Source organism: Pristis pectinata, chromosome 8 (genome assembly GCF_009764475.1).
Source record: "Pristis pectinata isolate sPriPec2 chromosome 8, sPriPec2.1.pri, whole genome shotgun sequence".
Taxonomy (NCBI): domain Eukaryota; kingdom Metazoa; phylum Chordata; class Chondrichthyes; order Rhinopristiformes; family Pristidae; genus Pristis; species Pristis pectinata.
In genome coordinates, this window is record NC_067412.1 from 65,929,617 (window position 1) to 65,955,733 (window position 26,117).

Below are 26,117 nucleotides of genomic sequence, written 5' to 3' on the forward strand. Positions count from 1 at the left end.
GAGATCAGCCATTGGAATCCAAAATAGGACCAGAGTAAAATATTTTAATTTTGTGCAGTAGCTGAATAACTTTAAATTTAAAACACTGTGTTATAAATTCCTATCTCTTAATCAAACCACAGAGCTAAAATTTCACTCTTTCTTGGCTAAAATTGTTTTAACTTCCTTTACAAAGAAACAGAATTCCTTAATATTAGAGCCAACCTACCTTGAAGAGATGCAAAGAAGCTAATTTTCCTTGTTGATTGAAAGAGGAATATCCTTTAGTTGTGTAGCAGCTTGTCCATGAGGAGGAGGGCTGTGAACTGATACTCTAAACAGTCTTTTTAATTTTGAAATGTCCTTTTTGAAATGTGGGAAAACATATGTGAAAATCTCCAGGGAACACAGTGACAAAGTGGTGACGTTGATTCAGAGGGAAAATGGAGGAGAATCAGATGAACTCCCCACTCTTCAAATAGTCTTACAGGTAGAAATGACATTCATTTAATGGCTTATCTGAAAGATGATGCTTTCAGATACTTTTAGAGGGTGCAGCATTCCTTTAGTTCTGCGCTAAAGTCAGTTTAAATTACAGGTTCAGTGGGACTTCAATGATTCAGTGGCATTATTGCTGACCAAGTATAGTTAGAAAATCTTTTCTACTTCTGAGAGTCTGTACTCACTGTAATAAATGACAAGAGATTTAAATATTGTATAAACCAGGAAATTCTGAACACAGCAGTTATTCCATAGTTCTCATCTCAGTCCTTTCTATTGTCGGCAGACTGGGGACACTAATTATGAAGAGAGTAAATTGTAGTTTTGTTCTGTGCACAAAACACTTCTTTTTGGGTTTTAAAATGAGGCTTGCTTTTACTTTTGACTTTTAGGTGGCATCATAATAGAACTGGACCAGGCTAACTGGTAATGGGTACCTAAATTTACTGAGATAATAAATTGAATGGGTGAAACTCAGGTAAGTGTACCATAATCCATCTGGACTGACAAAGAACCAATCTAATATTTCAATGACAAAGAGATGGGAACATAGAATTCCAAAGAGATTTAAGAGTCTGTTGAAATAGATCATTAAAAATGGAACAGCCAGATACAAAAAATCGAAAGAGGTCTAATCAAAAAGGTTGATGGGATCTTAACCTCTACAACTCGTGACTAAGTATAAAACTGAGGAAGTTTTCCTGGAGCTTTACAAAGACATAATGAGGTAACGCCTGGACTTTTGTTTACAGTTCTTGACATTTCATAAAATTATATTGGCATTGATAAGAGCGCAATGATCACATTGCTGCCAGGGCTCCAAGGAGAGATTACAGAAGCTGGCATTGTATTCTTTATAGTAATGAAGGTAAGATTGTGATTTGATTGCTTTTGTTAGGATTTTGAAAGGAGTCTGTATAACAGATGGAAATAAACTTCTTTCCATTGATGGTAGAGCCTAGGGCAATGAGACTTTAATTTAAGATATAAGTCAAACCAGCAGAGAAATTAGGAAACACTTCTTCATGCAAAGACTAGTAGAAATGTGCAAATGTCTCAGTGCTTGCTCAATCGTTTACAGTCTGAGATTGGGAAATATTTGATAGACCAGGATGTGGTGGATGAAGCTAAAATACAAATCATCCATGATCTGATTGATAGGGGAAGAGATTTGGCCTACTTCTTTTCCTCTTTCCTTACAGGGCTGATCCCAGTCTTGTTCTGATCTTTAAGCTTAGAATAAAGAAAGATTGAAATACCAGTGGATACTTAGGTACCTTTCTTTAACATTGCAATTTGTGCAAAAGGTCATATCTTTTCCATTAAACACATTAGACAAGAAACAAAAAATATGCAGTAAACAAAGACATGAAAAGGAAAAGACAGCATAGGATTATGTATAAAAGAGGAAACTGAACTGAGGAATGATAATGGATCAGGGTCTCTCAGGCCTCTGTCAAGCATCTGACCTTAATAAAAACAACATTGTTACAGGTCTTGATTACTCGGTTTCATAATTTGTCAATATTTTCTAGAGATGCCAGAGAGAAGAAAATTTAATGTGTTGACTGACAACCTTCCTTTCTATCCATCCATGTCTGAAGATATTCATGAAAACATGGACTTCAAACAACGACAATTGTTCCGGTGCAAATAATATCCAGTGAGTGAAGAACCCAGTGAATTAATTGTTTAGTTGTTAGCTCGAGGTCTGGTCTTTAATGCAAGGAGTGCTTTTCTGTAGAGATCTAAAAGGGTATACAAAGGAAACAAACTGATTAGAAGCTATAGTACACAAGGTTATGGAATCCCTTGTATCCTTTGAATAGTTAAAATTAAGATTTATGCAGGAATTTGGTGTATACTTGTTTTAACAAAAAAACTAAATCGCTTTTAAAGTTACAATCCAGTCGATTGTCCACAGAGTTGCATGCAATTCTGTTGTTTGAAGTGACAGTAGTTATTTATGTCCGGGAGACTAGGCACCAGATAGGAACACCAGATGTTTTTGTAGTTCTCAGATATTTATATTCAGAGTTTAATTATGCTCACAGTATTAATGTTTGCAGCAGATCAGGACATATGTACATTCTCTTCTGCAATCCATCTTGTGATAGGAGATCTGTGTAGTTTGTATATAGTTATTGTTTAACTCAGGATTCCTTGATGACCCAGCTAAGATCTCCTGGACTATAATACTGAGTTAGTTGATACCAGCCACAATTTACTTCTGTGTACCTAAGTTGACGATGGAAATCATCCTGCCCTTCAACTTAGGTTTAATATTCATAATCAGCATTGTGATCTGAAAAGAAAGATGTTTTCCTTTTCTCTTGTTGGTCCAAAAGGTTCAGGAGTTCTTCTGGCCAACACAAGGATAATTTAGGAGCAAAAAATTGCTGATTGGTTGATTGCTTTGTAGAAAACCTTCATTTGGTCTGTGAATCCAATTAGCTGTCACTTTAATTCTCCATGCCATTTCCATTGCTCCAATGTTGCCTGACGTAAGATCAAGAAATATTTTCATAATGTACCTCATCTTTCATCTAGGTACTTTATGGAAATTGAAATTTAGAAATGAAGTTAACAATTTTGGGTAACTCCCCTTTTTTTCTCTCTCTCTCCACGGATGTGACTATATCCTTCCATTTTCATACTTTTAAATTTTCCTTACAGTCTCCAACTGTCAGTTTTGAAATAATTGTTATCTTGACAATTTTAGTCTCATTCTACCATGACTTTCCCTCTGTACTCTCCACCTCTTACCTCCCTGCATATTTAAACAAGCCTGTCTTCTTATTTTTCCTGTTCTGATGAAGGGTACTTGACTCGAAACATTGACTTTGTTTCTCTCACCACATATACTGCCTGACTAACTGAGTACTTCCAGCATTTTCTGTTTCTGTTAAGCTTAATTGATGCCTTACCTGCCCTTGATTTCTCACCCCTTCATAAAATGGCTCTGAACCCAATTCTGCCTTCTATCTTACGATAGCAGTGGACTCTGGGTCATACAGTCTCAGCCCCTCTTTAAGCAGTGGGGTTAATCTCGCTGTTAAAATCATCATGACTTCGTTCTTCTGCAGGCAAATGAGGTGAGAAATTAACTTGCCAGGAGGAAGTCTGCTGCTAATTAAGATCCAGACCAAAGTCTTGAAACTTCATTCTGTAGATTTATTTACAATTTACTTACAGTGAAATTTACTTACTTGTTTTAGGGCCCATCAATCTCTTTATTTGATTACCTAATTGATGCTATAAATACGAATAACTAAAATACTTGAAGTTATCACAAAGCATTTGTTATGGTCTTATTTTAAATAGTGAACTATCTTTTAAAATGCAGTGATTTTTTTTATTACAGTTAATATTGTTCAGGTAACCCAATTGTTTATGACAGAATATTTTTCTTTATAATCAATTAATAAGACCATATCATCTTCAGAAATATTAATTTACATATATTTTTCACTTTTCAGATAGAAAATATTATGAATGCACTTTACAAAAGCACACAGGGATTGGAAAACTGACAGAAAGAATGATAAATGAGATAGTTTTAAAATACAATCTATAAAGGAGAGCTGGAGAGGCAGAAATCAGGCAGACTGATTTCCAGACATTGCTTTCCAAAAGACTGAAGAGAAGTATATCAATAGGGCCATGCGGAGATGATGCCTAAGAGTGGAGTAGAGGACAAAGCACTTGAGTAGTTTGTTGGGGCTGCAGAGTGATTGGAATTGCAGTCATGACTATTATCTGGTTGTTGTCTTTGATAATGTTTTGATCACAATGAGCTTTTGGTGAATCAGTGTGTGCTCATTGAGGTCCATATTGCAGCTGTTTGACTATCTCGAGCAGCAAGCAGTTCTCTGCAGCTGATTAAGTAGTGACAGTTTACTTACTATGACACATAACAAAGCTGCTCAGCCCATTGGCTTCATGCCAGCTTGCAAGACAGCACCCCCAAATGTCCCTTTCCCAATCTCCTTATGTCCCTGTACCCCTGCAATTTACTTTTCTCACATACTCATCTAATCTTCTTTGATTCTTTTGCCACTTACCTATATTAAGGGATAATTTACTGTAGCCAACCTTTGGGATAAGGGAGGAAACCTGAGCAGCTGGCAGAATCTTATGTGGTCATGGGAAGAACATGCAAACTCCACATAGACCAAATGTAAGATCAGGATCAAACCCAGGTCAGATGAAGGGTAGCGGACCAGAAACATTAACTCTGATTCTCTGTCCATGCTACCTGATCTGCTGGGTGCTTCAAATATCTTCAGTTTCCTTTTCGGATTTTCAGCATCTGCTGCTTTTTTTTATTTTCATTTCATAGGAAGAAATTTTTCAACATGGCAGAGTTGTTTAAAACCAGAGGACATAGACTTAAGGTAAGAGATAGGAGTTTTAGCGGAGATCTGACAAAGAACTTTTTACTCCAGAGTACATTTGGAACCTGAAATGTAATGCCTGAGGGGTGGTGTTACAGAGACTCCCACAACATTTAAGAAGTATCCAAATGAGTACTTGAATTGCCAAGACATGTCAGTGGTCAGCATGGAAGTGATGGGCCAAAGGGACTGCTTCTGAGCAGTGTGACTTCAATTCCCACTATCTCATTCGAATCTCACTGGTCAACCTAATAAAGGCATGGCAATGTTAGAAACAAATACTTCACCCAAGCCCCAACAGGAGAACTTGATTTATTTTTAATGTTGGACAGATATAAATTATAACTGCATTTTGACAAGCCAGACACGGCTACCTGCTACATAAATGACAGATTGCAGATAACTCCTTGTGTGACTGTGGACTCCCTGTAAGCAATGGATCACATTATAAATCAGGTTCTGAATGCTACTTTTCAAGAGTTTTGGTGACCTCTGTGCAGCAACACTGAATTCTAACTTGCTCTTTTAATGCTTCATAATATACAGTGAAAGCTCAGTTATCCGATACTCATGATGTGAACACTAACTGTTGTGCTTCAACTAACCGACACTTCACAGAGACCACATGAATTAATATCAGGGTAGTGCAGAGAAGCCTCTAGGCTGACATCAGGTTAACTGGTCCGCTTGTTTAACTGGCACCTATCAAGTCCAGCAGGTGTTGGATAACTGAGCATTTGCTGTATTCATAAATTAAGCTGGTGGATGAGAACTTAATTCTGGGATACAGTGGGAGTCAGGTCCAATACAGGACAGTAAGGATGAAGATGGGGAGATGGAGGTAGTATTGATGAGGGGGTGATAATAAGGAGGTCATGGTATAGGATGTATAAGCTGGAGTTTTGAATGAAATAAAGCATATGTGATCTTATAGAGGAAACTATGGGAACAATTGAGTCCACAGATGGCAAAGGTTTTGAGTGGTATTTATGTGTACCAGCAAGTTATTCAATGATGAACTTCATTGCACTATATTAGAACCACTTGCATTATTAGAACCACTTGCCTGAGATCAGTAAACTCAGGAAAATTTGGAAAATATATCTAGGGATTTTCAGATTAGTATGACTCATTTCCAAATTGAGCAATGTGTTTGCCAACTAAACCTGTTGGAAGGCATTGACACAGGAAAGCTACATTTTAACAACTAGAGTTATAATAAACCATTAGGGAGTCACTTATGAAGCTCCTAAATCCCAGTAAACCTAACTAGTATGATGAAGGTTTCAATTGTCATTTGGAATCACAAAATGGGTTCTTAAATTTCTGTAGGCCTAACTAATATGATTGGAGTTCTAATGGATATACTTTATTCACTTTCTCCTGCTTATGTATCAGACATCTATATCAGACTGCTGGATTTTTGATCATGTGTTGGGCCCTTACCCAGAGGTGCCGTTAAATCCACATTTCTGGAAAAGTCGTCTTCAGTGTCAGCTGAATTGATCTTGTTTTTGCATTTCTTCTTTAATTTCTTCCCCTTATTTTTCTTTTCCGAATCTAAATCAGAATTTTAAAGAATTGAGATCACAAAATTTTCCATTATCTTAAATCCAAATGGAACACATGACATGGAACGTACCTTTTTTTCCTCTAGTTTTTTAGACACTTTCAGACATTATTAAAATAATTGCATCTTATCATCTATTCATTTCAAATAGCTCTTGCCTTTCAGGAACTCATTCAGTTTACAGTATATCCCCTCCCTGTTATTATTTTAGTCCCTTGATGTATAATTGAGTGGAAATATAAACAAACCTCTCGTTAGAAATGTGCTTTGAGCCTCTGATGGAGTTCAAAGACTAAGATATGGGAATTATATGGATGAACTTCGAATTAACTGATGCTATGAAACTAGAAATATGAACATTTACAACATCAATACAGATCCTCACTATTATGTTGATATTTGTCCACTCCCTGCACTGAACAAGGGCAAATAGCAAGTAGGAAACTTTGAAAAGAAAAGGAGGTAGTTTTCAAGCTATCTTTACAACAGGCAGGGTCCAATAAAGGCAAACAAACAACAATGAGTATGAATAAACTTCTTCAAAGTCAATGAGAGCAATCACCAGGTTCCATATTCGAAATATGCTGCATCTACTTGTTACCTGCTTTAAACTCTGCAGTTATACCCAACCAATTATTTTAGTTGACTACTCATTTTAAAAATTTGATTTCAACAACTTGCAATAATTCCTTAAACACAGGAAAATCTCCCAAGTTGCTTCAGAAGGATGGAATAATAAATATCAACCTTAAGATAGAAATTGATGGAGAGGTCACAGAGGGAGGTTTGAAGAAAGGGTGAGATGGATGAAAATAGAGAGAGTTTAGAGATGGGATGGCTGAAGTCATTACCACTAATGAAGAGGTGAAAGGAGTGCAAGATGCACAAAAAGAGTTGTAGGATTAGGGAAGGTTATGGAGCAAGATCGTGGATAGATTGGAAAACAAAGGTAAAAATGTTAAAGTCCTGGAACTAGTTGATCAATCTTAATATTCCTAGTTTAATATAGTGAGTCAATACCTCATTAATGGATGAATGGGACTTGGTGTCAGGTAGAATACAGGCAGCAGAGCTTTGGATGCCCTCAAATTAATTCTAAAATGAATTATTTTAGTGCTCCCATGGTTACCCTCCAAGAAACTGGAGGGTAACCATGGGAGCACTAAAATAATTCACGTGGATATAACAAAAGTATGGATAGCAGTTTCAGCAGAGACAAGCTGAGGCTGGGGCAGAGGCAGGAGCTCTTGTAATTAAAATATGACATGCACCGAGGGTTCAATAGGATATCAAGACAATCTGGTTAACTCTGAAACATTCGTCAAGGAAGGGGATGGAAGAATGTGTATGGAGATGGACTTTTGAGGTGGATGAACAGTAAATTTGCCACCCCAACTTTATTGGAAATAGTAATTACCAAAGTTTCCCTGGCTGTACTGAATAGGTCGCAGTGGAACTGGGTGAGGGCAGAACCATTCAGATGGAAAATGGAGTATTGGCATGAGAGGAAGGTCAGCTATGCCAATATCTGCAGAGAGACTGAGCAATATGAGGAAGGATCGTGCAGCAAGTTTGCACATCATAAAGGATGCCATTTGAGACTTTGGTTAAGGGTGCATTATTTATGCTTCTACACAAAGAAAATTAAAAGTAAAGAAATTACATTTAATAAATCAATATTCAGGCAGGCTTACATAACAAACTGCCTCACATTTCCAATGGATCAAACCATTGCTCATTCTGGAAAATTCCAAAGGAGAAAAATAGCTCCAAATCGGTCATATTGTATGGTATTATATGCTGTAAACTTCACCAGCTGGATTAAGTTTGATTTAATATGGTGGTGTCAATGCCTTTCATTTAATATTTCTTATATCAAAGGGAAAATTATGTCCCTCCTGTTTTATAAAATGTATTTCTAACTGCATTTCAGATGTACAAAAAACTAGGGATATGATTATACCAGTAACAGCTTCTGTGTTCACAGAGCTTGGCATCAGTGTGTTCTTTTCTGCTTGATAAGAATTATCCAACTGATGGGCACCTCCATCATCTCCCTCACTCCTCTCTTTGCAGGATCCAAGAGTATTGTTAGTTGTGTCTGAGGAAGAAGTGCTTCGATCCAATAGCCTCTTTGTTCGAGTCATACTCAGATTGCTGCCAGAAAACTTGATTTTCTTCTTTCTTTTCTTGGTCACAAAAGCATTTTTGATTTTTTCTTCATTCTGTTACAAAAACAATGGTTAAGAAATTGTGGGCATGCTATGTTGGCGTCAGAAGTGTGGTGACACGTGCTGGCTGCCCCCAGAACACTACGCAAAAGATGCATTTCTCTGTGTGTTTCAATGTACATGTGACTAATAAAGATATCTTATCTTAATTACGGTTTCACAGTGGCTTCAGCAGAGGAGTATATCCCTGTTGGTGCGCAGCTGGAAAGTGAATGTAGGTGGTGATCAAAATCATAAATTTACATGACATTTATATATTCCAAAGTGACTGGTGAAAATATCAACATAATTGTAAATAAAATTAAATCTCAATTTCTAAACAAATTATTGATTTTACAATTACGCAATTTTCCAGGTTTGTAACATAAATTATCAGGGTAGAAAGGGAGCCTCCTCTGAATTTCACCTGCCATAGGATGTGGAGGAATGGTGCTCTGTTACTCCACCTCCATTCTGAAAGAAAAGGGCATGCTTTCCACTTAGCATTTCCTTGCAACAGACTAATGGATGCACAAAAAGATCCTGGAGTGGTATATAAGCATTCAACTGTTTGATTTCTGTAAGGAACCTCAGGGTGAATATGATTGAATCAAACAACACAAAACAAAGTTATGCAACCCATTGTGCTAGTCCTGTCTTTTTGAAAGAGATCTACAATTAGTCTCATTGATCTGTCCTATCCCCATAACCCTACAATTTTTCTCTTTCAATGAATATCCAATTTCATTTTGAAAATTACTATTAAAATTGCTTTCAATACTTTTTCAGACAGTTTATCTGCACAATACAAATAATATGTTTATAACAGAGTAAATGTTAGGTTTGGATATATGTTTTCATTAATGCTGTAATGTTACAAATTCTCTTTGGAAATGGGGATTATTTAGTGCCAATAAATTCTGGAAATAAGATATTCGTTCACTCAGTCAATCATCCCTAAGAATGCCTTGAGAATAAATGATCATAAAACTCATAAAAGTCATAGGATGTTCAAGTTTTGGAGATGGTCTGGAAACATGCTGGACCACTTGATTGTGAATTCTGAAGGATAACTGAAGAAACGTGAGATATCTTTGAAAAAAGTTCATTGAGAAGTGATATTATAGAAGATTATAGAAAGTATAAAAAATAAATGTGGAACACTATTAGAACACCATAACAAGAGAATAAGGAGATACAGCCTCAAATTGGTTCAAGGCAAATTTTTAGAAGTTCTTCACAGAAGGTCTTCTTAGGCAGTCGCTTGGGATCGAGGATGATGATTTCACTCCAGAACTGGCTGATGATGATAATGTAGGACCCACAGTCTCTGTAACAGATGGGGCAGGGGGTGTTTGAAAGGCTGAGTGAATGGATAGTTTGGGAGGTGGTACATTCTTTTTGCCCTTTACACAGGGCTTTTGTATGTTCCAGACACATAGAATCGAAACTCTCAATGTCATCCTGAATGCTCCTTCTCCAATTTAAATAGTTATGGTTTAGAAATTCTGATGAGTCAGTGGCTATGTTACACATAGGAAACTATGAGAACATCCTTGAATCTGTCCACCTGGTAATACCTTGCTATAAGAGAACTTGGAATAATGTGAATGTTTTGGGTGTCTGATATCAGGCATGCAAACAACTTGAAATAAAAACAAATAATTCAACAGATCAGATAACATATGTGGAAAGAGAAAAAGAATTATCATTTTAGGTTGAAGACCCTTTGTCAGAACAGGGAAAGAGAGGAAGCAATTTAAATTTAAGTTGGAGAGAGAATGGGGAAGGATGGAATAAAAGGAATATCTCTGATAGGATGAGACCAGGGTTGAGGAAGAGATAATGAGGGTAAGGAAGTTCAAATGAACACCTTGCTTCAGATCATGATAGAAACAATTTCAATATCTTACATAAGGGAATGGGAATAATACATGAAAGAGAAAAAAAACTGCAAGGTTAAAGAGGAGGAGTAGGGTAATAGGATAATTGGCCAGTTCTTGCTTTAAATTGGCACTAGCACATTGGGCCAAATTAACTTCTTTAATTTTATGATTCTGCATCTGTGGGGAAACCAAAACTAGGCATCATAAATGCAACAGGGAATTTAAGAGAAACTTCTTTATCCAGAAAGTTATTAGAACATGGAGCTCGCTACCCAGAAATGTTTGCTTAGGGAGAAGCTGGATAAGCATATAAGGGAGAAGCAAATAGAAGGTAATGCAGATGAGGTGAGACAAAGAGGAGTAAGAGGGCCTCAAGTGTACCATTAAGACTGGCCTGTACCTGCTGAACTGAATAATCTGTTACTGACTTGTACATTCTATACAACCTGGTTAACTAAATTAAATTAGCACACTAAATACATAAAGATCAAATTGACACAGGGCCAGATCATACTGCTAACTTCATGGCCATCCTGTGGAGAACCATTGGCTAGCTGCAGTGTGTAGGTATGCGTGTTCCTGACTTCTATACCTATGCATTGCAATATAGATATCAAGAATGTGCTGGATATCGCATGCTGGCACGTCTGACATCTTGCACCGCCCCTGGACTCATCTTCAGAGACATTGTAAAGGCTTTTGACAACATGAGCAGGATGATCCAGGTACAAGGCTTCAGGTTCTGCCATCTGAGGTCTAGTCACTGCTCATGGACCACATTGCCTCACATTTGTTTAGACCCACATAGTCACAAAAGGTTTGTGCTCTGGCAGGGTTAGTGGAGTGAATAAATTTGAGACAAAGTAGGGTCTAGAAAGATCTGGCCCAAATTAATTAACTATGCTATATTAAATATCTGCATCAATTAGTAAATAATCTTTTTTTTAATTTTCATACCTCAGCACTGATGACGTTATTTAAATGCTTAAATGAGTTGATCTTCATGTGAGTTATGGCTTCAGGGTCTTTCAGATGTCTACTCTTTTGCTTCTCCAAACCAACTTTAGTGTGTCTTTTTCTATAAGATAGAAGAATAAGTACTTAATTGGATATTCCACAGAAAGTTCCTCAAAGCCAGGTGTATAACCCAAGCCAATAAAAGCCCTGAATTAAATACTATACATTATGCATTTGTTACTCACAAATATGTGATTGCCCCTGGATAAAATTACATGATGCACTTTTCAGATTTTCACTTTCTCAGCTTTTGTCTTCTGCACCAAACAGCACAGAAGGCAAATGATTTTTTTCACAGTTTTTACTTTAAATAGTTCGTGATCTGAGATGTTTCATAGTGAAGACCATTTTTGTATGTGCACATTTCTCTATGTGTCTGACTCAAAACCATTTACCAAAGGATTGGAGAGATAGCAAGAGAGGGAGAATCCTACTCTACCTCCATCAGATACATACCTTGCTAGATGTTATCCCAGAATTTAGAGTCACAAACTCTCATCTTTGCTCTCTGCTTCTATTATTGAGTACATACCAAATACAGTCCCCTCACTAGGCTAGTCTGTACAAAAACAAAATGTTATTTTCTGACACTATTTCACCACCCTTTGAATATAGGTACTGATATTCATTATGATCCCAGGGAAGGTTTAGTGGAAATATGGGCCAAATGCAGTTGACGTGGACAAGTTGGACTGAAGGACTTGGTTCCATGCTGTATAACTCTGTGACTTTATGAAATTTGTGAAATCTACTTTTAAAAAATCATGAGGGTAGCTTTCCCCCATTTGGTACACAAAGACACCACTAGCTGAATTCAGAATGTCAGCTGCTTTTAGAGATCACAGCTGCTGCATCATTGCTGCCAAGACTCAAGGGAAGTGGGTCAGAACCTTAAAGAAGCACCACTATGGCAGTGAAAAAATGAAGAGAAGGGAAATGGCAGTGGAGGAGAGGCATGTGTCTGCATTGCATCAGGTCACACCTTCTCCCCAGGAGACCCACATATGCATTCATTGCCATCCTCAAAGTGTCTTCAAGCCACAAAGAGGCAGGATCAGGGGGACTCTGCGCTTAGGCACAAACAAACAGTCTCTGGCACTAACAGATCAGATGGAAAATAGTTCATGTCTCAATGGGGAGACTTTAACAATATCTGCTTGTTGAATTGCTATGTGGTTTTATTGTGTGGAAAATGTAGGACCTAGGTTACATATTTTAACACCAACTTCAAATATTAAGACATTACTTTGGGGACATCATCACATGTACAAGTGAATCATGCTTGGAAATGCCCAACACAATTTGCCACAGGAAGTCATAGTCATAGAGTCATATAGCACAGAAACAGGCCCTTCAGCCCAACCAGTCCATGCCGACCAAGATGCCCATCTAAACTACTCCCATTTGCCTGCTTTTGGCCCAGATCCCTCAACACCTTCCCTATCCATGTACCTGTCCAAGTGCCTTTTAAATGTTGTTAATGTACCCGTTTCAATCACTTCCTCTGCTGACCACTATACTGATCACCTTCTGGATGAAAAAGTTCCTCCTCACTTTCCTATTAATTCTCTCCCCTTTTCCCTTAAACCTATGCCCTCTAGTTCTCGATTCCCCAACCCTGGGAAAAAGACCGTGTGCACTAACCCTATCAGTGCCTCTCAGGATTTTATACACCTCCATAAGATTGGCCCTCATTCTTCTATGCTCCAATGAATAAACTCCTAGCCTGCTCAACCTCTCTCTATAACTTAGTCGCTCAAGTCCTGGCATCATCCACATAAATCTTTTCTGCATTCTTTCCAGCTTAATTACATCTTTCCTATAGCAGGCTGACTAAAATTGAACACAATACTCCAAATGCAGCTTCACCTTGTACAACTGCAACATAACATCTCAACTTCTATACTCATTGCCCTGGCTGATGAAGGCCAGCACGCCAAAAGCCTTCTTCACCACCCTGCCTACCTGTGATGGCACTTTCTGGGAACCATGTACTTGTAGCTCTATGTCCCTGTTCTACGGCATTCCCCAGAACCCATTCACTGTGGAAGTCCTATACTGTTTTGCCTTCCTAAAATGCAACACCTCGCACTTATCTGAATTAAACTCCTCTTGTCATTCCTCAGCCCATTTACCCAGTTGACCAAGATCCTGCTGTAGTTGTTGATAACCATCTTCACTGTCTATGACATCACCTATTTTAGTGTCACCTGCAAACTTACTAACCATGCCTTGTACATTCTCACCTAATTCATTGATATAGATGACAAATAACCATGGGCCTATCACCGACCCCTAAGGCACGCCACTAGTTACGGTCCTCCAGCCTGAGGAACAACCTTCCACCATCACCCTCTGCTTTCTACCATCAAGCCAATTGTGTATTCAATTACTAGCTCTCCCTGATCCATGTGATCTAACTTTCCATAGCCTACCTACCATGAGAAACCTTATCAAAGGTCTTACTGAAGCCCACATAGACTATGTCTACCCCCCTGCCCTCAGCGATCTTCTTGGTTACTTCTTCAAAAATCTCAATCAAATTTGTGAGACATGATCTCCCATGCACAAAGCTGTGCTTACTATTCCTAATCAACCCCTGTCTTTCCAAGTGCATGTATATCTTATCCCTCAATTTCCTCGCCAGTAACTTAACTATGAAGAGGGAGCAATCAATTTAAAACATGCAAAATGGGCCCAGTTTCTGCATCTCATTTGTTTTTATTACTTTCTAAACATATTTTTGTTTGTTAATTATAAAACTATCGGAGAAGGAGAGGGAGGTTTTGTAATTGCTTGGGATGGGAGTTCATGTAATGAAACCAACAGCAAAATGTCCTATGAGAACTGGCAGCTTCATCCACAAGAAACTCCAATCTCCTTTCAGCTGTGTTTGCTGCGGTGAAATGTCAATCAATAAAAAGAACCTCCCCATCTGAAGAAATGTTGTAGTCGAACTTCTCAGTCATCTTTTCTGACAATTCCAAGTGGCAGCCTGCATAGAAGCAAATTTTTGGGGCCAGGAATGGATTGTCTGACAATGGAAAAGTCATGAAGCCAGCATCAGAAGAGTTGGAAAGTAAAAATACCCTCACTATTATGAACCCATACACTAAGGCACATGAGATCAATACCTGTGGATATTTAGTTTTACTAATAACAGCTCTTTACTCAACTTTTCCATTTCCAAATGCAGGATTGCCATCTCTGCAAAAGCCATTGAAGGTAACAATCAGATGATGTTTGTTAGTAGTCATCCTTATAATATGGAGCAAAAAAAACAAGCAAGTGTGAAGTAGTAAAAGGTCATCCTCAATTCCTTGAAGCATACGTATGAGTCACATGGAGTAAACACAAATGGAGTTACTTTTACTAATAATGGCCCACAGCAGGCAGTTTTTCTGCAAAGCATGGGAGCACTAGCCCAAGAAAAGCCAATACAAGGCAATCCTCTGAAATTCTTACTCCTGCTTGTTAATGCAATATGCAGCAAAAATAAAATGTATTATTCATGCAAGTAAAATATTAAGCTTCCAGGGACTATTTTCTGTATTTTCTTAACTCCATCTCAGTGATGTGGAAATTTGCCTATAGAGTGGTAACCACCAGATAGAGTTGTCTAACTACTGTCCAGAGAGAACACTGCCTTGACTACAATCCACACCTTAAGGGACCAAATCAAGCTGACTGACAGCTGGTGTTTTTGTGGGAAACCACTGGCTATTGGTCACTCATAAATACAGTCTATTCCTGCTCTGACAAATACAGAAGAATGAGATGAGCTGGAGGTCAGAAGTGGCACATTTGACCTCTCGATCTGAGTTGGACCACTAGAAAGAAGGTTGGGATATACAGCATCTGGTCCTTCAGTGTTATGCTAAGTCTGGTTGGTGTACAGATGGCAATCGCATTTATCTGAATGATGTTATCTGAATGACCCAATGGCGTAAGTGCCAGTAAGGGTTATTTTATTTTAATGTCTTTAATTATTTTAATATTTTAGGTATTTTAACTTTTTTATTTTTAATTATTTTTTAAATTGTGTAAACCTATTTGAATTTTTCATAAACACCTCTGATTATGTTAGATATCAGGTTATTCCAAGAGCAGGGCCTCACAGTGCACTGGTTGAGACCTACTCATTGCTTGGAGCCCATGTTCCATTAAGAGACACCTCACAGTTGCGGAAGTCAGTTCATTCAGTCCTCTGCATACAAAGAAGCTACGTCCAAATGGGTAGTGAGCCAAGGATTCAGCACAATCTGGCCCATTGTCCTTTCGCAGTTTAAACTGTTTTAAATTTACAGGCAAGCTTTGAGTTTTATAGAACCAATGTTACAGTTTTTGTGTTTTTAGTTAATTGAGACCATTGCATAGAAACTCTTATAGTGCTCTTAAAACTTGCTGTTCTCACCCTACTACTCAAAAGACTACCCTCAACCTTTCCTCCCTTTCCAGATATTGGCCTTATCTAATGCCTTTTTATTCTCTCTGGTGCTTACAGTATACCTATAATCATATACTCTCTTTGAATCCATTTAGTTGTACTTCAGTCCTTAGGACCAAAACCATCATGCTGGTCATTAATGAGATCCATAGAACCTTTAACCATATTGAACTATCACTCCTTGTCTTCCACACACATGTCATCCTTTGGGACCTGGTCAATCCTCTCTGGTTTACTTCTGTGGAGCCATCCTCATTGGTTACACTCCTAAATCCCACCCAATAAAAGTGATACATTTCTAAAAATGCTTTGTCTTTTTGCACCTATAAAGTAACATCAGAATCACCTCCATGTTTGATCCTTTCCTTTTCCTCATATGTTTGAATTATTCTTAGTAATATTATCTGAAGACATGGTGGCAGCATTTGCATTTATCTAGCCAAATGTCTCTATTATCCTTGATTCCATAATTGCCACTAAACTGTTAATTTGCTGAGCCATGGTTGACCTAGAATTTCCTATGAATCGTGTTCTAATATCAATAGAATGCTGTTCAGCCACCTGCGCTCTATTCTTGGGATTTACATCCATGGACTCCAATTTTTCATTACTTCTTTCCAAAGCCTTCTCAAATATTATTTCTTACAACATATTTCCAGTGATCAGCCTAATCCTTACATTATTACTTAATCTCCATTTCTCTTTTGTGAAATTCCACATGTTGCTAACTACATTTAAGATATAAAACAAAGAAACAGAAATCGTTGGAAATACTCAGCAGATCAGGCCACATCTCTGGGAAGAGAAACAGTGTCAGCTTTTCAAGTTGGAGACCCTTTGTTAGAAGTAAAAAGGAGAAAAAAGAAGCTTATTAACCTGCAGGGATGATGATAGTAGGGGGAAGTTCTGAGATAGGGTAAAACCGGGGTGACAATGGGGATAGGCTATAAACAAGGTTAATCAATGAATAGGAGCAGTTAGAGGGTGAGATAAAAGAACCCTAGACAAAAGAATGTGGGAGCTGCAGATGCAAAACGGACACGTTCTTCACTTTTGGAGAGAAAGAAAGGGAAAAAAAAACAAGCTGAGCTAATATTGCAGATGGATGACTGATTCAGACCAAGAAATCAAGTTACCTGAAGTTGTAACTTGAACTTGTAACTCCCCTCTACCATTGTTAATAAAGCTCATGACTGCATCTCATCCATTACCCACACTTCTGCTCTCAACACACTTCTCCTCTTCTGGTATTGGTATTGGTTTATTATTGTCACTTATACCGAGGTACAGTGAAAAGCTTGTCTTACAAACCGATCGTACAGGTCAATTCAATCCACAGTGCAGTTACATTGAGTTAGTACAAAGTGCATTGATGCAGTACAGGTAAAAACAGTAACAGTACAAAGTAAAGTGTCACAGCTACAGAGAAAATGCAGTGCAATAAGGTGCAAGGTCACAACAAGGTAGATCGTGAGGTCATAGTTCATCTAATTGTATAAGGGAAACGTTCAATAGTCTTATCACAGTGGGGTAGAAGCTATCCTTAAGTCTGGTGGTACGTGCCCTCAGGCACCTGTATCTTCTACCCGATGGAAGAGGAGAGAAGAGAGAATGTCCCGGGTGGGTGGGGTCTTTAATTATGCTGGCTGCTACACCAAGACAACGAGAGGTAAAGACAGAGTCCAAGGAAGGGAGGCTGGTGTCCGTGATGCGCTGGGCTGTGTCCACAACTCTCTGCAGCTTCTTGCGGTCCTGGGCAGAGCAGTTGCCGTACCAAGCCATGATACATCCAGATACGATGCTTTCTATGATGCATTGGTAAAAGCTGGAACAAGGATAGAGTTTCCTGGTCCTTGCCTTCCACCCCACCAGACTCTGCAGTCTGCAATTTCTGCCACCTTGATTCAACTTCAAGTATCTTGATTTCTCAGTCTGTTATCTCAGACAGAGGTCAGAGATTCTCAGTCTTCCACTAGAATCTCTGACCTCTGTTTCTCTTCCCACAGACATAATCTGACCTGTTGAGTATTTCCAGCATTTTTGTTTTTGTTTTAGATTTCCAGCATCTGCTTTTTAAGAGGGGCTTGGATAGGCACATTAATGAGAGGAAAATGGAGAGATGTGGGATTTCTGCAGGTAGAAGGAATTAGCTATGTCGGCACAACATTGTGGGCCAAGGGGCCTGTTCTGTGCTGTATTGTTCTATGTTCTGTGTTCTATGATCTGCAGTTTTTCTTTATTTTCATCCATCTATATTGAGCCTGAATTGCTGGGCATGTCCTCCAGCTCTGCATTTAGTAAATCACACATTCTTTTACTTATGTTCTTTTGTCTATGTTCTCATCCTCTAACTGCTTCCATTGACCAGATAATCTTGTCTATGGCTTATCCCCATGGTCACCCAGTTTTTACCCTATCAGAGCCATTCCCCTCATCAACCCTCCCTGCAGCTTTACAAGCTTCGTTTGTCTTCTTTACAGTTCTGACGAAGAGTCTCTGACTTGAAACATTGATTCTGTTTCTCTTCCCACAGATGTGGCCTGACCTGCTGGGTATTTCTAGCATTTTCTGCTTTTGCTTTTGATTTAGATTTTCAGCAGCTGCAATTTTTTTGAATTACATTAAAAATATCATTTCCTAGAAATTAATCCCTAGTAATCAACAGTGCTAAATATACTATATTTGCATCTGTTCTGCCTGTAAAGTGCATTCTGACTTAAATAAAACTGAATTTAAGGGGCAGACTGCAAGTACAATTGCTATTACATTGTGCATTTAGTGCTCACCAACCAAAAATGAATTTCTGGGCACATGTAGATGCAAGTTATTATTTGAGGGGTGAGCAAATCTTTGTGAAGTCAATAGGAATTAACAATTTTTACATCTTTTATTCAGTTACAAAAAGATGAAAAATTTGCATTTATATAATGTCTTTCTAAATCCTAGGACATCAGAAAGTGCTTTGAGCAGTATATAGTCACTGATATAACATAAGAAACACTAGTTAGGTCACAACTAGAGTCTAGGCGCCACAGTTAAGGAAGAATGTAAAGTTCTTAAATGGAATACAGACAAAAAATACTGGAATGATTCCTGGGAAGAAGGACTTTAGTTATATGCATAGACTGAGATTGTTCTCTTCAGAGCAACAAAAGCTCCATTGTGAAAATTCATGAAGTGTGTAGGAAGATAAATAAAAAGAAATTGCTTCCATTGGTGGAAGATGGTATAGGTTTTAAGTGACTGGCAATAACATCTAAAGGAAATATGTGGAAAATCCTCTCACACAGCTAGTAGCTGTGATAGAAGATTAAAAGGTGGTGGAAGCAGAAATAATCATGGCTTTCAAAAAGGAACTGGAGAAGTATGAGAAGGGAAGAAACAAACTCAGGTTTACAGGAATAGAGCCAAGAAATGTACTGCTTGTACAAAAAAAGAGGCAAATGGTTTCCTTCTGCACTCTAACAATTGTATAGCTCGATGAAAGACAGCAGTATGTTGTGACACAACAATATCCTACAAATAGGATTGAAGTAAATTACCAGATTACTTGGTGTTTGTCAATATTGGTCAAGGGATAAATGTAAGTCAGAATAGTAGGAGAACACTCCTGCTCTTTAAATAATGCAGTGAGATCTTTTATTTCCATCTAAGAGGGCACACAGAACCACAACTTAATATCTTATCCAAAAGCCTGTACAGTACATCACTCCTTCAGTACAGCACTGAACTACTAACATATAAGTTGTACATTAGTCTCTGGAGTAGAAATTGAATGCTCAACCTTCCAAATGGAACATGAAAGAGCTCTAACTATGCCATGGTTAAGTCAAATATTTTTACCTTTCTCCTTGTATCCTGCATATTGGCTGTGCTCCCTCTGGTCTTTCTTTAACTTTGCTCTTAGGCAGCACGGTATCATGGAGCACCCGTGTACACAAACTGGTGTAGTCTTTGGCAATAGCACGAAGAAGCCAGCGAAGCCCTTTCAATATGGTCTTGTCCAGTTTTTTCTCAGCATAGTCCAGGGTGGCTGAACATGGTTCCTTTAAAAATATTATAGTCACCAAGAATTCATATATTATGGTTCACCACCTTATTTTGAGGTTGAAGTGAAGCTCCCAATGGGACAAATAAGACCATGCCATAATAAATAGTACAAAATATAGCATCAGTAATATTACAATCAATAAACCAGTTAGGAGGTAAGGCCTGCTGAAAGTTCAAGGTTAGTGAGGGGTTCAGTCACTGCTTAAATATTAACATATAGTTTTGTTTTTACTGACAATAGCAATCTTAGCTATGTTAGCCTGGCCCTCGACTGAAAGAGAGAAACTTTTTACAAAGGTTAACACTGGGACTAGGCATGAATCAAAAAACAGAGTTTGGTATAGCATAATTCTGTTTGGTTAGACCAATTTATTTAACTTCCTTGCATCAAGTCAACTAAATAACTGGAAAAAAGAAATCTGGTCCAATAAGTTAGAACACAATGAGGTAGCCAATTGGATACAAAATTGACTTGGTGGTAGGAGGCAAAGGGTGGTAGTGGAGGGTTGTTTATCAAATTGGATGCCTATGACCAGTGGTATGCTGCAGGGATTGGTGCTGGGTCCTCTGTTGTTTGTCATATATATTAATGATTTGGATGGCAATGTAGGCGGCATGATTAGTAACTTGGCAGATGACGCCAACATTGGAGGTTTGGTGAACAGTGAAGAAGGTTGTCTAAAGTTACAACAGGATATTGATCAAATGGGAGAAGTGGGCAAGGAATGGTAGATGGAATTTAACTCAGACTACTCAGAGAAGGTAAACCAAGGCAAGACACACACAGTGAATAGCAGGGCCCTGGGAAGTGATGCTGAACAGAGAGACTAGGGGTATAAATATATAGTTGCCTCAAAGTGGCAACACAGATTGGCAGGTTGATGAAGAAGGCATTGTTTGCCTTCAATGGCAGAGGCATTGAGTACAAGAGTTCAGATGTCATGTTATAGTTGTACAAAACATTGGCTAGGTTGCATTGGAGTATTGTGTGCAGTTCTGGTTGTCACGTGACAGGAAAGATGTGATTAAGCTAGAGAGGATGCAGAAAAGATTCACAAGGATGTTGCCTGGACTGGAGGGCTTGATTTATAAGGTGAGATTGGATAGGCTAGGGGTCTGTTTTCCCTGGAGCAAAGGAGGCTGAGAGCTGGCATGATAAAGGAATATAAAATCATGAGGGGCATAGATGAGGTAGATGGTTACAGTCTTTTTCCCAGGGTATTGGTGTCTAAAACTAGAGGGCATAGGTTTAAGGTGAGAGGAAGAAGGGTTAAAGTAGATCAGAGTGGCAAATTTTTCACACAAACAGTAGTTGATATCTGGAATGAGCTGCCAGACGAGGCGGTGGATGCAGGCACACTTGAACATTTAAGAGAAATCTGGACAGATAGTTGAATGAGCAAGGTATAGAAGGATATGGAATTAATGCAGGCAAGTGGGATCAGTATAGATCGGTATGATAGTACATTCACAGTGGGCTGGAGGGCCTGTTTCTATGCTGTACAATTCTATGACTCTATAAGTGTCCCATGTGGGTGCATGAGCTAAAGGAAGTCCATCTTACAATTGAATGGGAGAGTTGGTGGGGGGGGGGGGGGACTGAGGGTAGGGCAGTTTGCTGCCCCTAAGCTCAATCATAAAAACTGGCAGTGCAGCAGAATCTCTGAGAAAAGGAGAGAGTGTGCCTCTTGTGGTGAGCCTGCAGACAGAACACCCTAGTCACCTCAGGAGACATTGAGAGAGATGTGTCTCCTGCAAATCACCAAGACCAAATTGCTCTACCTGCCAAGATGTTTTCTCAATGTGAAATGGGTTAATCAGTTCCATATGTTATAGTTTGCATTTATATTGCTCAACTTTTATCATATTGTAATACTATTTATCACTTTTCAGTAAAATTGCCAGTATTATTCCTCATCCCATTAAATATTCAGTTATTTTTTTGGTGTTAAAAATCTTACAATGTTCATCTTGGTTAATAGCTTATAGCAGTAATTGGGAGGATTTCCCTGGGTATCAAGTTGCAGCTTTTGCCTTTAAAAATGACTTCCAATTCCTTATCTTCATTACTTTGAGTTAAACCCTGCCTTCCCATTACTTAGCCCTGCTCATTGTTATTGGTGAAGAGCTTTATTTTCAGAATCTGCTAATACTTCACTGAAGAAAGCTACTAACACAGATGGCCTGCAGTAACACTCCACTGTCTAGTCTCCCTGAACATCTTTCTGCCAGATGACACCATGAATAACAAACACATGAGAAGTTCCCCTTCATAGGTTAGTGCCTTCAAGCGCAGATGCCACCAGAACATCTTGCATATTTGAAACTTGGCTGTGATCTTTGCAAAGATACCAGATTCTCTACCTCTGGCAAATGCCTTAATAAGGAGAATGTGAACCAATTCCAGTCCTATTAAGCAACTGGATTCAGAGGCTTACAGGGACAGAAGGCAACCAAATCAAGATTTTTCATACGTCCAGGAGCCATAAATCATGTCATTGCAAACATGGAGCTGTACGTTATGAATAATTCATTTCATTGTACTACTGAGGATATTTTTTTCTTTTTGATTGGATTTGTACGTTACTAATTGCATTGCGCTAGTTGAAATGGCATCTTAAAGTGAAAGATTTATGATATTTATATAGGAAGACATCTTTATTTAAGATCAGTATGAAGCTCAGAATAACTTTGAGGTTAGAGACGTATAACATAGAAACAGGCCCTTTGGGCCACAGAGTCCATGCCACCCATTACACTAATCCTACAGTAAATCCCTATTTTTATTCTCCCCACATTCTCAGGTTGTTTATTATTAGTGGTTTTGTTACTTTTTGTGTTCCTAGTTTTCAAACACGTATAATGGATAGAAGATGGCGAAATACATTGGCTAACCTGGGTAAATGAACAACAATGATGATACTTCAACATGTATTCAATTCATACCTCATCATAGATAATAATGACAAGAGTAAGATGTAATCTGTAATCTGAAATGGAAACTATTATTGTGGAAAATATGTGGATACATTTGCCGAAATTACTTTGACTTCCCGTAATCTATATTTCTATAATTAGCAAGCAAAAATTTTCAAATAAATATTTCATAAAAAGACTTTTTATTGACACCTATGATCTTTCTGTTGCATTGCTCAATATTACTGCAAATTAATCTTTAATTCCTGGAAATGCTGGGGCAACTTTGGATGGTTGCTAAGACCAGCTGTGGAAACTGTAGAGAAACATCACTTACATCACATTCTGCAATCCTGCAGCTTATCTGTTCCAGGTGTAGTGGTCTGTCAGGAGAACCCCGCACAAAATCACTCTATGGTCCTCGTAGCTATTAAATTTGAAGATCAAGGTACTGAAGCTAAAGGTAATACAGATATCTATTACTGACTTTGGTGATCTGTTAAATAAACCAAACATTGTAAATGTAGGGCCCATGAAATACCTATAATCAGCCATTGGCATGTGTTTAATGCTAATGTTTAAAAACTCTTGTCAGTCAGTAATGTCACAGTGTTCTAGTTTAATAAATATGGAAGAGTGAACAATCTTGAGGCCTCTATTCATCAACAACAGGGGGCATAGTCCCCAGAAACAATTATAGGTCAGCTCCTGTTCCCTATATCCCTGCCCCAAATTCCTTCAGGGTTTTCACTGTGGGGTAATGTTCACTTCAAGCAGACTGTTTGTTAATTTCTCTGTTGTGAAAGTTCACAGGAGTGCTGCCAATTACAAGCGTGTCAATCTCTCACTCACCCTTCCTCCTATTCCCCCCCACCCCCCCACCCCTCAGCAACTGACTGCTAACAGCTTAATCCTTAACTTCCTACTTTGATTGTAGCTGGTGACTCCCTGCCTCCCCTGTTGAAGAAGTTGCCTGTGAACACTGGAACAACACCTGAATGAAAAACACGATGATGCTGGAGGAACTCAGCAGGCCAGGCAGCATCCAAGGAGAAAAGCAGGCAGTCAACGTTTAGGGTCAGTACCCCTCTTCAGGACTCAGGACTTCAGGATTCACCTGCTTTTCTCCATGGATGCTGCCTGGCCTGCTGAGTTCCTCCAGCATCATCGTGTTTTTCATCTCGATTTCAGCATCTGCAGTCCTTTGTTTCTCTAACAACACCTGAATGGTATGTTCTGCCTGCATTAGAATATAGAGGAGATCCATCTGCATGGGTTCTGCTAGCAGATCCTGTCACCTGTTTTTTTTCAGGTATCATCATGCATTGGGTGCTTAACGTACACATAATAAGATCATTTCGAACTCCAATGCAGGTGTCCCAGAAAAAAAACAGAAAACAGGATCTGGCACAGGAACCCACACAGGTGGATATTCCATTGGATTCTAATGCAACCAGAATGTACCAGTGTTATGCCTCCCAGATTAGCAGCTGCATTCCTAATTTGTGTTAGGCCTATGCCTTAACAATGGTCCAAGGTAAGAAATATGGGTGTCCTTCATTCTCTGATAGATGTATTGCACTTCATATTTGTTGACCCAGAAGAAAATGTCTACCACTATTATTTTAGAGAAGGTATTAATGGAATGTGAAAGATGATAAAAAAAAGTGAGTGGCTCCTCAATGATATCAAAACTTGATGAAACTTACAATATGACAGATGGATTTATTTTCATTAGCCAGTTTCCCCAGGGACATCTGTTCAATAATGTCAAGCTCTGGTAGGGCCTCAGCTTTATCCTGTTTGTTTGCAAGTCTGAATAAAAAATAAAAGAAAAAAACACTCAAAGTGAGAAAATGCACAATATGTCATTTAAGGCTGCAGAGTATTTTAATAGGCAGAGAGTATCCACTACTTTACCTGAAGAAATAATCTTTGTATAGAACCTATCCTTGTTCATACAAGTTAAAGTCTGCTGATGCATTCTGACTCTTTTTTATAGTGTCAGTTGTAATACATACAGAGGGATAGCTGTGCAAGTTGTACATTCACGGTATTGGAGAATAATTGGCAATAGAGCATGATGTGTTTGACAGTCAATAAATTGTCAGAGCTACTGCTCATTCCAACTTCAACCTCTGAATGAAAGCTGACTTGCCAATTAGGTGACAGATTGTTGGTCCAAATTGCAAAGCTGTTGGGTAAAAGGCACTGTGTTAGGCCAATTGCCACATGTTATTTCCATTCACATGGAAGGTTTTTAACATATCATAATGAACTGACTTTCATAGAGAACTTCATGGAGAAATCATAAACAAGTTATGATTATATATGTATTAAGTTTTTGGGAATTCGGTGGTAATAGGGATATCTTCCTATTTTTTGTGAACAACATTAGGATCATGGATCATCACATGACGTAAAGTACAGTGGCATGCAGAAGTTTGGGCACCCCTGGTCAAAATTTCTGTTACTGTGAATAGCTAAGCGAGTAAAAGATGACCTGATTTCCAAAAGGCATAAAGTTAAAGATGACACATTACTTTACTACTTTAAGCAAGATTACTTTTTTATTTCCATCTTTTACAGTTTCAAAATAACAAAAAAGGAAAAGGGCCTGAAGCAAAAGTTTGGGCACCCTGCATGGTCAGTACTTAGTAACACCCCCTTTGGCAAGTATCATAGCTTGTAAACATTTTCTGTAGCCAGCTAAGAGTCTTTCAATTCTTGTTTGGAGGATTTTTACCCATTCTTCCTTGCAAAAGGCTTCTAGTTCTGTAAGATTCTTGGGCTGTCTTGCATGCACTGCTCTTTTGAGGTCTATCCACAGATTTCTGATGATGTTTAGGTTAGGGGACTGTGAGGGCCATGGCAAAACCTTCAGCTTGTGCCTCTTGAGGTAGTCCATTGTGGACTTTGAGGTGTGCTTAGGATCATTATCCTGTTGTAGAAGCCGTCCTCTTTTCATCTTCAGCTTTTTTACAGACAGTGTGATGTTTGCTTCCAGAATTTGCTGGTATTTAGTTGAATTCGTTCTTCCCTCTACCAGTGAAATGTTCCCCGTGCCACTGGCTGCAACACAAGCCCAAAGCATGATCGATCCATCCCCATGCTTAACAGTTGGAAAGGTGTTCTTTTGATGAA

General features: G+C 38.5%; 1 protein-coding gene across 1 annotated transcript in view; it reads right to left on the reverse strand.

Moving 5' to 3' along the window:
* Nucleotides 1-2,172: 2,172 nt before the first annotated feature.
* LOC127573795 (ADP-ribosylation factor-like protein 13B) overlaps nucleotides 2,173-26,117 on the reverse strand; it is a 34,254-nt gene continuing 10,309 nt past the window's right edge. Inside the window, exons 4-9 of the mRNA XM_052022301.1 lie at nucleotides 24,683-24,788; nucleotides 19,851-20,053; nucleotides 11,501-11,621; nucleotides 8,411-8,672; nucleotides 6,324-6,437; nucleotides 2,173-2,228 (exon numbers count right to left, since the gene is read on the reverse strand). Coding sequence (XP_051878261.1) covers nucleotides 2,173-2,228; nucleotides 6,324-6,437; nucleotides 8,411-8,672; nucleotides 11,501-11,621; nucleotides 19,851-20,053; nucleotides 24,683-24,788 — 862 coding nt within the window. The remainder of the gene's footprint in view (nucleotides 2,229-6,323; nucleotides 6,438-8,410; nucleotides 8,673-11,500; nucleotides 11,622-19,850; nucleotides 20,054-24,682; nucleotides 24,789-26,117) is intronic.